Genomic DNA, 12761 nt, shown 5'->3' with positions numbered 1-12761 from the left:
GACCAAATAAATCATTATTATGTTTATATAATTTAAAGCCAATTCCCAAGACTTTATTTGCTGCTACGATCATGCATTGCATAGGTGGAGAAGGTGCCTCACCCTTTCTTTTTCCATCACTGAGCACCTTACCTAGACTTTGGGAGTAGAGACCATTGTTGGAGACTTGGTTCTCAAACCTTCAACTATTCTGCGAGTGAATTGCCTCAGTGTTTCTCTAACCATTGACATTTGACGGGAATCTAAGTCCCAAAATCCGGTTAATGGTGACTCCATTTGATTTTCACATGACTTTGTGATTTTCTAGTGGGTTTGCCAGTCTCTTTCAAAATACTAGAACACTATTGGCTCACACATGAATAAATCCTAAAATATCTCGACTCAACTGACAAGCTTTGGATATACTGTGATTACATTACTTCGATCCTTAAGAAAACTGCAGTACCCAAGTCATACTTTAGATAGGATCAATGATGGGGATGCCCTTCCCCAAGACTTGAAATTCAGATTTACTGGGATTTGGACTCTAGAGCTATCAATATTTCGAACTAGGAAACCGTACCATTTGGGCAACAAATTCAACTTGTGATCTTGTTCGGTAATTATTTTAATATGGTTCTAGGTAGTGGGCAGCCATGAATCTGTACCATACCATCTCCCAAGAATTTGGATTTTGAGGACAAGCCCAATCGATGCCATTTTTTTCGGAAGGGTAATTGTTGCTGTACTTGATACTGGGTAATATGGGATATTGGAACTCTGTCCACATCCTTCGACAGTTCGGCACTTTCTTGTTATTAAGCTTCTTTAGAAGATTCATCTTGCATCTCTAAGGGCATAATCATAGCGTTCTCAGTCCCAGACAACCCTGGCAGTAAGGACACCTAATGGTTTTTAATAACCAGTTTTAAAATTAAGCCTTTCATGTAAACAATCCACTCGCTTAACCTTCTATGTTGGAATGTGTGGGACAAGTCACAACGTTCACTCAGCATTTGAACATGGTCCAAATGCTCTCACCTATTAAATAGGGACTAGATCAGTGGGCTTAATAATCCACTAAAATCTGTACTAGCCTCCACCCACATGTTAAAGAGGGATCAGATGACTTTCTATCTTTTGGCTGATTTTCTAGAAACTTGATCCCAGCGCATCATTGGGGAGGGCCTTACGGTGAATGTCTTGAATAATTTAACTTCTCTGTCTTGGTTGGCTTACTAAGCTCATATACACCTGCCTAAAGAGAACGAAGATAGTTTTCATGTGATTATTTGGGTAGTTTGTAATAGCATGCAATGGTCTGTGTTTGGGTGGGGCCAAAGTGGACTATTTATTAGTCCAGGCTGAAATTTAGGCATTGTCTTTAAAGGTAGCAAGTCATAAACAGGCCTGGACCCTGTCTTGGGTTGTTCCCAACAGAAAAAGTGGTTGGACTTGAGCCTTGGCCCAGCCGCTATAGTAGTTCGGGCCTAAAATTTCTGGCCAGGGACTGCAGGCTTAAAAAGCAGACTTGGGCCCAGTTTGTGGTTGATTGGATCGAGAAAACCAGCGGACTAGCGTGTTCCATTGCCAGCTTTCATTAGTAGAAACCTTGCCATGGACACTGATAATAAATAAAAATTGATGTTGATGTTGCTAAATTATCCATCTAAAAGCAAAGTAAGGCATTTGATGGTATCTTGAATCTTCTCTATAATAACCACATGTTCCCTAGTGAACAGTTTGTAACTTTCTTTTTACAGACAACACAACATGGAGACTAGATCCATCCTATCAAATTACACAATTTCATTTTTTTATACTTGTGTTTATACATTTCTCTAGAACTTTTTTCAAAAATTTACATAGTGATTTCTTATTTCATTGTAGCTATTCTGCCGTGGATGGGCTTCTGCAGATGGACTGATTCCTTGGAGAGAGGTGGAAACTAGAATGTTTGCACTTAATGTGGTGAGCACATTTTACTACTTGCAGTTTATGCCCTTGAGGTTCACATTCACCTTCATGAAAGTTTATGTGAACTGCTACCTTTTATTAGCATCTTCCTTATATGTCTCTAGAGGTTCTTGAGCATGCCTACTCTCTTCTCCTTTTCTGCTACATAGTGGATTCTTAATTTATTGTCAAGCATGGAGCATGGCCATGCCTAGATCTGATTTCGTTGCCATTCTTGTTATCCCTATGAGAATGTCGAGAGATGAGTCATGCATGCATGTTATTAGTTATGTTTTTTTTTTTTTTTTTTTTTTTTCTTTCTTTTTTTCATTCTTCTTTTCCTAGCATGTGCTTGTTGGCTAGTTGCCTCGTATTTTAAGATCATGGTTTTGGTCTCTCTCATTATGAGAGCACCTCCCAATATGCATGATTTCTTCTTTAATTAAAACCAAAGCCACCATTTTGTTGATATTGTCATTCCATTGGCTGTCTCTCTCTCTCTATCTACATCCTAACCCTTATACTAACCTACTTTCTTCCAAATCCCAATCATCCTAACCTATGTGAAGCTAGCAAGGAATACATCCATTCCAATTGTTCTCCAAATGCACCTTCATCTTACCAAATGATCAAGTCTTGGCTTTCAAAAATTTGAAGGGTTTTCTTTTTTTGGATGAAGTTGAAGACAACCAATAATCTAATCTTTACTTTATTGAGGTTTGGCTTTATTTGCATGTGTTTAGAATATTGTGGCTTACGATAAGTACTTGAACCTTTCAAATTGAAGCTTTTGCCCTCAACTGAATTATTACGAGTTATGACAGATAAAGAATGGCACGGTATCTTCATTTCCACTTCTTCGAAACCATCAATGTTGCAAACAACGAATAACTGTTTGTTTATTCCTAGGAGATAGTCACAATAAAAGTTTCATCTATTGAAGTGGGAAGAGGTGTGCAAGCCTTAAGGGGAAGGGGGAGCAGGTAAAATGAAGTTGGAGTTTATGAATCTTGCTTTGTTAGGTAAGTGGTTGTAGGAATTCAACACGGAAGAAGGGAGCTTATGGAGAGATATGATTGCTAGTAAGTACGATGGTAAGGAAGGGGGATGGTGGGTAAAAGGACTCATCCTCATATAGGGCTTCAGGGTTGTGAAAGGCGGTTGCTAGGTTGGTGATTAAGTTTAAGGAGGGGGTTATTTTCTCATTAGGTGATAGGAAGAGGATTCATTTTTGGAGGATGTGTGGAGAGGAGAGAGGACACTCTATGCAAAGTTTCTGAGGTTAGCAAGGTTATATTCGGAAATGAATATTCCTGTTGTTCATTTCTTCTTTGGTTGTGGCGAATTAATGTTTTGGCATGTCAGAGGAATTTGAGGGATGGGGAAGCGAACAATTTCATTCGATTTGGCACAGCTTCATTGCTTTTGTCCTTTGGGTGAGAGGGATGTGATGGTGTGGAATAAGGAAAAGTCAGATTAGTTCTTTGTCATGTCATTGTACATGTTGATACACAAGTTATCATTGGGCAAGAGAGGACATCACACCTCTTATGTTTGCTTCTATGGCGGGGCTCCTAACGTAGTGGCATTTGCTTGGTTAGTGAGTGGGAATAGGGTCACTTACAAGTTACAATAGACAACCCTAAAAAAAGGTTGATGGTGATTCCCAATATTTGGCATGTAGAATACAGAGTAAGTAAATCATTTATTCATCCATTGTTCTTTTGCTAGATGGGTGTGGGAGAGATTCTTCAACTTTTTTACATGTGTCATCGGCGATCTTCCTAACATGACATGGGGGCTGGGTTAGGAAAAAGGAAAGGTGGTTTGGAAGTTAGCCTTTTTAGTAGGCATTTGGGCCCTTTTGGGGAAAAAGGAATACTTGGCGCTTTCAGAATCTTAGCAGGATGGTGTTGGAGGAAGGGCGAAGCTAGATGTCATGGGATGGGCCTTCTGCATAAAGGCTCTTGATGACTGTAATTTTTCTTTTTTTGTTTGGGCCTAGCCATTGTATTTTTACTTAGAATCTCTTCTTTGGCTCTTCTTTTCTAATAAACCTTAAAAAAAATCTTGTAGTTTCAGTAAATTTTCTTCATGAAATCATGTATATGTGAGCCATTAGTCTTTTTCATGAGTACCATTCTCTTTGGATAATTAATAATGAGGTCATCCAAAGCAGCCTAGGAGCACCAGTGATTAGTGTTCCAAATATCAGCAATATTATCGAATATTATCGGTATCCTCAGGTCAATGATATTGAAATTGCTGGAAGTATAAAAAATTTCAAATGATAATATCGGCGACACTTTGCGATATTATCGATATCATCGATACTTTGAGAAGAATCCCTCATAAAAGTTCCTTGGTATCGGTGATACCATTGACAATATCTCTATTACTAGGGAAATGTTCATAAATAGATGTAAATTGACAGAAAATTGGGAAAATTTTCAAAAACCCAAAAAATCTCCATTTTGGTATATATATATATGTGTGTGTATATATATATATGTATGTATGTATGTATGTATATATATATATATATATATATATATATATATATATATATATCCATTTGTTTCTTAGATGATCTTGATCACTCGTGGTTTTTATTGAATAAAAGTTTGGATTTGGGGATAAATCTCGACTCGAAATGAAGAAGAGTTAGAGCGCAAAGAGAACAAAAAATCTGTAGAAACCTTTTTGTTTTTTAATGGTAGCATGGATTGTAATGGAAATCCAAGCCTATTGATTCTCATGCAAGTGGAAATTGGGGAAAGCTGGAAAAATCCTAATTTTTCAATTTTTATATTGGAAATAGTGTTCTTCACTTTAATTAATGTGGAAATATATTAACGAGTGTTGGCCATTTTGTATCTTTATTTTATACTGATTTTTTTGATAACACGTTTAGACCCCTATAAAATGTAGTTATATATATATATATATATATATATATATATATATATATATATATATATATATATATATATATATATATGGGAAAAGGTTCTATACGGTCGAGCTCATTGGAACTCCCCATGAGGTCGAGCTGTGTGGGCCCCAACATGATGTATGTCAAACATCAACACCGTGCATTTGATGGGTCCCCTTTCAATTATGGGACATCCCAAAAATCAGCCGTATAAGGAACTCAGGTGGGCCATAACATCTAAACTCATGTGAAGACATGCCTAAAACATATAAAAGCACTTGGTGGGGCCCACCTGAAATTTGGATGTGTCCGAAACTTGGTCTGACCCCTCATCCAAGTGGGACACACATAATGGGTGGGACGGATTTGTGAACCACATCTCGGTGGGCCCAAAAAATAATTATGAATGTTTTAATGGAGGGTAACCCCTCTCAACTTTTGTATGTGGTGTGGTGGCCCACACAAGTCACGGATTGACTTGATTTTTAAGCCCTAGGCCCACAATGGAATGGTGCATCTGATTGATGGAGTAGATGTTCGACATACATCATGGTGGGGCCCACACAACTCGACCTCATGGGGATTTCCCATGAGCTCGACCGCATAGAACCTCTTCCCTATATATATATATATATATATATATATATATATATATATATATATATATATTGATTCTACATGTATAAACATGTCTTGAAGTTTCACTGAAAAATTTCACATTTTTCCTATGCTTCCCCAACATTTCCTTTAGACAACAATATTTTTCCAAGCATCATCAATAATATCAGCGATACCATTATTGACGATACCAATACATGTTTCTATATCCCTGATCATTGATAATGGTACTAATATTCTGGACACTAGTACTGACATGATACAAATGCATATAAAGATGGTTTGGTCATGCGTAATGAAGACGAGATGGCGTAAAAATTGGATGAGAGGAAGGCCTAAAAGGATTTGGATCAAGGTGGTGTGGGATATGAAGGATTCACTTAGAGAGGATAGGAACTTAGGTAGGAATGATTGGTGAATTAGGATTAGTAAAACCCAATCTAAATATTTGATTGTTGTCATTGTTATCCAAGCCTCCAACAAACTCTGCTTGGTGACAGCTGCCACAACCTATATTCAACACTGGCAAAGGAGGAGGGTTGATGCTAGGTGGGCAACTGGTTGTAGAACTTTTGACAAGCTACCATGAGGATGTTTGTTTCAATAGGCAAAACATGATTTTAAAGCTGACCTGAAATTTGCTGGGACAAGGCTATGAGATGACGTTGATGACCATTGCCTTTGGATGTCTCAATAGTTTCTTTGGATTGGACTAGATCAGAAAGTTTTCGTCGACAATTCTTCTTCATTGAGTTTGGCCTTGGTTCATATATGTTGTGGTTTAAACAACACTTTGGAGGGTTGAGAAAATTTCTCATTCGGAAGCCACCCTCCTGCACTACTAAGAAATCAAAAGACAAACATTCCTGTCAATTGAGGGGTTAAAACGTTGTGTAATCGAGTGGGCCCTCGTAAAAAAAGAAAAAAAAAAAGAAAAAAGAAGAAGAAAAGAACATAGGGATTACTTATATGATTTCTTAGCATGCCACTTTTGTTGAGAAAACCCAACTGCATTAACTAAGAGATCAAGGAAAAAAATTTCATATTATATATGCCATTGAGATTGATCCTTCTACTTGAACTTGTAACGCTTTTTGTTTTGGCAGCCAAGGCACGGTTTATAATATCATTCAGTATTGTGCGTAACAATCGCCCTGTACTTGTCTGATTCCAGTCCTGGTGTTTCCTTATGATATTTGTATACATTAAGAATACTACACCAAGCTAGTCAAAATTCACTCCAAGACGTACGACCATGTCGAATAGGAATTCCGGATTCATATCCAAAAGCAAGGGCCTCATATGCAAATTAGATATTCAGAAGGCGTACGACCATGTCGAATGAGAATTCCTCATGTATATGCTTCACAAAATGGGCTTCGGTGGGAGGTGGTGCAAATGGATCAGAGAATGCGTGGGATCGGCTGTCTTCTCCCTTCTCGTCAATGGATCTCTGAAAGGGTTTTTCCTTAGCTCCAGGGGCCTTCGCCAAGGCGACCCGCTCTCTCCCTTTTTGTTCCTGATTGCGGGTGAGGCCTTGTCCCGCATGCTTTGTAGGGGCCAGAAAGTAGGCCTTATTAGAGGCTTTAAAGTGCAGGGGATGTCCGTTCCAATATCCCATATTTAGTTCGCTGACGATATCCTTCTCTTCAGCGATGCTGAGCAAGTGAAAGTCAGCAATTTATGCACTATTATACGCTGCTTTGAAGCCATTTCGGGCCTCCGAGTAAATATGTACAAGTCCACTATGCTGGGGGTGAATATGGAGGAAGCAGAACTAAAGGAGCACGCTAATTTCTTTTGCTACGCGGTACATTCCCTCCCTACATCTTTCGTGGGCCTTCCTTTGTGTGTCGAGAAGCCTCCTAAGAAATCTTGGGATAAGATCATTGACAGAGTTAGGTCCTATCTAGCAAACTGGAAGAGCAGGTATTTATCTTTGGGGGGTCGGTTAACTCTTATAAACTCAGCGTTGTCAAACCTTCCAATCTACTACATGTTGCTGTTTAAGTGTCCGGCATCGGTTGTTAATGCTTTGGAAAAGCTAAGAAGAGATTTTCTCTGGCAAGGAAAGACAGATAAGGAGAAATTTAATCCCGCAATTGGAAGGTTGTCTGTTGTCCGACGCAAGACGGTGGGGCAGGTATCAAGGATCTTAAGCTTATGAATCGCGCTCTTCTTGGGAAGTGGTTGTGGAGACTCGGGAACGAAGATGGGGCCTTATGGAATGAGCTGATAAAGAGCAAATACGGCAGGTCCAAGGGGGGTTGGTAGACCAATAGCAGTTGTAACCACAAGATATCTGTTATATGGAGGGACATCATTTCTACCAAGTCGGAAGTTCTTAGCGGTATATCCATGGTGACAAGTAATGGATCCCAAACTCGGTTTTGGTTGGACCCCTGGTCGGGGAATGACACGCTCGACACAGCCTTCCCAAACATATTTCGCATCACCAAATTCCCCCACTGCAAGGTTGCTGATTGCTTATCATTAGTTGGAGGAAATCTCGTTTGGAACATCGAATGCAGAAGGAACCTTAGGGAATGGGAGATAGAAGAATACGCTGTCCTCCTTAATCGCATCTACAGCCTATCGCTTAATCGCAATGTACCTGACAGTCTGTCCTGGCGTCCGGATAAACAAGGCAGATTTTCTGTAAAATCCCTCTACGGATTCTTGCTTGAAAAAATTGCTCCTCCTGCTGGTCTATTGCGGTATCATGGCTGGAAATATTCGGTCCTTCCCAAAATCGCGGTCTTCGGTTGGTTGGTGGGAAATCAGAGGGTTCTCACTGTTTATAATCTGTGGAAGCGGGGAATGAAAATTATCAATATTTGCGTCTGTTACATGGCCAATGAAGAGACGATCAATCATCTTTTCATTCACTGTCCTTTCACATACAAGATTTGGTTAGTTATTCTCCACCGCTTCAACGTGCTCTGCTGTTTTCTAGGTTCAACTAACAGTCTCCTTTCTTTCTGGCATGGGGTTAAATGCGGGAAACACCGGACTCCTCTATGGCGAATGACCCTTCTTGTGGTTTGGTGGGCTGTTTGGGTCAAAAGGAATGATTGGTGCTTCAACGACAAAGCCAACTCGGCGGAGTCCACTACGTCTAGGGCGATCCAATTTCTGGTCGAATGGGCTACTTACTCGATTAAGGCAATAGATTGTAATTTTGATTTTCTAGCTGCGTAGCGGTTCTGCTATATCAGCAGAGCTGTGTTTTTCTCCCTTTCTTGTATTTTCTTTCCCTTTTATCAATATAATCCTCTACGTTAATTCTAAAAAAAATAAAATTAAAAATCACTCTAGGACGAATGATATGTATTTTCTGATACATATGACTGCATATTATTTTTCTAGCTGGATGTTACTGCTTGGTTACAAATATTTAAACTATGCCAAGCAGACCTCCTTGTTTTTAAGGTTAAGTAAGAATTTGTCTACCTTGGTTGTCCAAAACAAAGTTAACCATCCTCAGCGTCACTGGGATGCCCCACATTCTAGCATTGGTGATGAGATGTCCTGCTGCAAAATCCATATTCCATAGTTTGAAAAGGATCTTCTGGCGTAGTCATGAGAATGCATGAGTGGAAAAGAGTGCCTTTTTGAATTATAAAAGAATTAGAGAGTCACAACTATGTTGTCAAGATCCAGACCACCAATGTTTTAAATATTGACGATATCGGCCGATATTTCCCACGATATATCTTGTATCCCACCTATGCGATATGAAACACGCAAGTATTGCTGATATATCCCACATGTTCGATCCGGTAAGCATTTTCACTCCTTTTTTTTTTGTTGAAATTATGTTAAATCGGTGTCAAATGGTTACAAATCTATTGGTTCTTCATGTTTTGATTATAGAGTTGGAGCTTCGATTTCAATATCTATTGGTTTTTCATGTTCGCTATATATTTTTATTTTTATTTTTAAATTTCCTTCAACTAGCTATCAATTAAGAGTAATTTTGAAGTATTTATGAGTATTTGATGAAATGATCATCACATTCACCCTAATTTTGAAATTTGAGTGCAGGTGTTCTGATTTGGGAAAAATTGGGAAAATTTCAAAATTTTCTTAATTTCTCCCAAATTGCTTACAATGTTGCACTCTAAACATGAAATCAAGTCTGTATAAGGGTTGATCTACTGATTTTTAAGTCCTTGTCAATTTTCGAAAAATAAAAATCATATTTTAATTAAAAATTATTAAAATATTATTATTTTTTTCGAAATTTTCCTTCAACTAGTTCTCAATTGAGACTAGTTTCGAAGTATTTAAAAGTGTTTGATTAAATGATCATCACATAATTCTAAATGTTATGCATTCAATTTGAATATACTTGCACTAGTTCAGTCAGACAACACATAGCCCAGGACCCTATGCAAAGGAAACTTATTATGTACACTTCTTTTTTTTATATGCTATGATTTAAAAGTGTCTATTAAAGTCTTTTTTAAGAATCTTTGAAGTTTAATTGAAAAATTCAACCATTTTCTTAATGTTTCCCCATGTTTTCCAAAAAGTGCAATAAATTATCCGATATAAACGATATATCCATAACCGATACATATCTATATCCCAAGGATGCGATACGTAACACGATACCGATATTTTGAACACTGCAGACCATACACCTTCAAAGTATTTGAGTAGAGGCCTTGGAAGGGCAGGGCACTGTTTTAACGATTTGTACCAGTCCAACCTGCAGGTACCTTTTAGATTCCCAGTGAACCATTTATAACCATTTATTGACCATCCATTAAGAATTTTTTTTTTAATTTTTTAATTTTTATTTATATTCCATGATTTAAATGTGTAATTGCTGACAAATGAATCATTCTGTGACTGAAATGTAGCATGGTTGCTCAAGGCTTCCTATGAAAATGTTTATGTAGAGATAATTTTAATTCCAAACCTACTGACAGTTCAAATTCAGATGCCAGACCTTGACAATTTTATGCTTTGGCTTTGTTTCTCCCTTTCTCACAACCTTCAAATTGTACGCAAAAATTGTTTCAGGTTGCAGAACAAATTCTACAAGATGGACATCCATTTGATTTCTCAGTGATTATGCAATTGGTGACAATACTATCGAACAGAGTGACCGTTGAGCTAAAGGGCTTCTTGTGCTTTGTAAGTTATATGCGTGCTTCCCAAAATTCAATTGCCCTATTGATATTTTGATTCCCAGCCTGATCCCAACCTTTTGCATTTGCATACAGTTTTGAATAGTTAGATTAACACAATAGCCCTGAAAATATCGATAAAGAAGTCCCAAAACTATAAAGTTGAATTATAAGGTAGGGTCTATTTAATGAAAGAACGAACAGGTCCAAAAACAATATACCTGGAAAAGTGGAAAGAAAAAGTTGTGGTTCATAAACTGAAATTTCGACAGGAAGAATGTAGTAGAAAGTTGTTTTGAAAATAATTAAATTTTATTTTGTTCTTTGCCTTTTAGTTTTTCCTCCCAAGTAAAGAAAATGAAATAAGTGGCTTAAAACCAGTTTTAAACAGTTAGTTACAAAAATCTAGGGCTGTCAACGGGCCGGGCCTGAGGTAGGTCTCAGCCTGGATTTTGAACTGTTTCGGGCCAAGCCTTCGGGCTGGCCCCATTCAATATTCTGATTTTTCAGGCCCAAGCCTGGCCCATTGACACCCCTACAAAAATCTATTCTCTGTTGGTATTTTGGAAGTTTTGGATAATTTACATTGTGTAATAATATTATATATATATATATATATATATATATATATATATATATATATATATATATATATATATATATATATATAATATTATATATATATATATATATATATGTTATTTATATATTCAGAAATCACATTTCACATGGTGTTTTATTCAACTATAGCCAAACATAGGTTATGTAACTTGGATGGTTAGTTATGTTCTTCATGTTTTGAATGATTATTTCCATTACAGGTATACAGATCAGTTGCAGATGTCATTGGTTCTTATTCCAAGTGGATATCTGCTTTTCAAAACAACATTAGACCTTTACTGTAAGAATCTGATCCATTTCTCTTCTAATGATATCATCTCACAGTAGGTTGTCTACATGGCAACTTTAATTATTACTTTTCTCAGCATTCTCTTTTTACCCCGTTGCGTCCAGCGTCTCGTTGTTTCCTTTCTGTACTAATGCCACTAGTTCCAGACTATTCTTTGCTTCAGGAATTACAGAACCCTTGTGTGCAAATGCTTGTGCCTCAGCCTTGCGTAAACTCTGTGAAGATGCTTCTACAGCGATTCATGAAGCTTCAAATTTGGAAATTTTAATTTGGATTGGCGAGGTAATCTTTCCATTTAGAATTGTGATAGAACTCCTTTGAATGCTTCTTTTACCTTGTGGTCGTTGTTGTGGCCTTGCAAGGGCCTGTAGCCAAGTATTGTAATATTAATGCCAGTTGACTAGTTATATATTACCAATTTATTTATGCTAAATTGCTAGTCATTGTGTAGTAGGGAAGTCTGTCTTCTACTTAAACAATCATTCTGGTAGAATTAGTCAAGATCACTTCAAGTTCTAAATGGTTAAGATTGTCAAGTTGTCTCTTGCCTTGTCCAACTTATTGCCAATGTGTTTACGTCTTTTCCTGGATGTGTCAACACCAATGCACGCGACCAATTCAGTAAGTTTGATGCAAGGTTCACTTTTCTTCATGGTGATCATCAGACAATTCTTAAACAATCATGCTGTTATAGTAACTATTCAAGATGACAAATGAGCTCTAAAAGGTTAAGATTGTTAGGTTCATCTTGTCCCGTTTTTCCAACTTATAGGCAATGTGTTTATGCATCTCCTGGATGTGTCACCACGAAGCACACAACTATGCAGTCACATCACTGCAAGTTTCACTTTTCATATTGCATATTCTTCAATTTAAGAAAATTTCCATGTTCACTAACAAGTCCAGGAAGTTTTTCAGCTGCAAGTCTTTGTAGAACATGGCATCCCAGCCTTTACACCATAGGTTTGGTCATGATCCTCCAGCGATCACCTCATCTACCATGGCGACAATTGAATGGCACATTTTTGGAATCACTACCACTGGATTCCATGACATTGTCACCTTCTTGTGCATGAGAAGGTACCACTTGATGTTGTTTTGACGGCGTCAAGTTACGCAGTCTTTTGTAGACCTTTTGAATGGGCCCTTCAATTTGATCTTGCCTTTTATCTGCTTCCTCTAACATACAGGGTGTCCCGTATCCGTTACGATACGGCCGTAT

General features: G+C 37.7%; 1 protein-coding gene across 14 annotated transcripts in view; it reads left to right on the top strand.

Annotated features, from left to right (window-relative positions):
* LOC131239206 (transportin MOS14) overlaps positions 1-12761 on the top strand; it is a 57996-nt gene that overhangs the window by 20159 nt on the left and 25076 nt on the right. For all 14 annotated transcript variants that reach the window (XR_009168086.1, XM_058236792.1, XM_058236790.1 and 11 more), the window contains 4 exons: positions 1870-1950; positions 10523-10636; positions 11451-11530; positions 11686-11821. Coding sequence is in view for 13 of the 14 variants with exons in the window: in XM_058236792.1 (XP_058092775.1) it covers positions 1870-1950; positions 10523-10636; positions 11451-11530; positions 11686-11821 (411 nt within the window). In the remaining variant the exon portion in view is untranslated. The remainder of the gene's footprint in view (positions 1-1869; positions 1951-10522; positions 10637-11450; positions 11531-11685; positions 11822-12761) is intronic.

The sequence above is a fragment of the Magnolia sinica genome, chromosome 3 (assembly GCF_029962835.1).
Source record: "Magnolia sinica isolate HGM2019 chromosome 3, MsV1, whole genome shotgun sequence".
NCBI lineage: Eukaryota > Viridiplantae > Streptophyta > Magnoliopsida > Magnoliales > Magnoliaceae > Magnolia > Magnolia sinica.
Note: the sequence above shows the minus strand (reverse complement) of the source record. Positions and strands in the feature narration are given on the sequence as shown.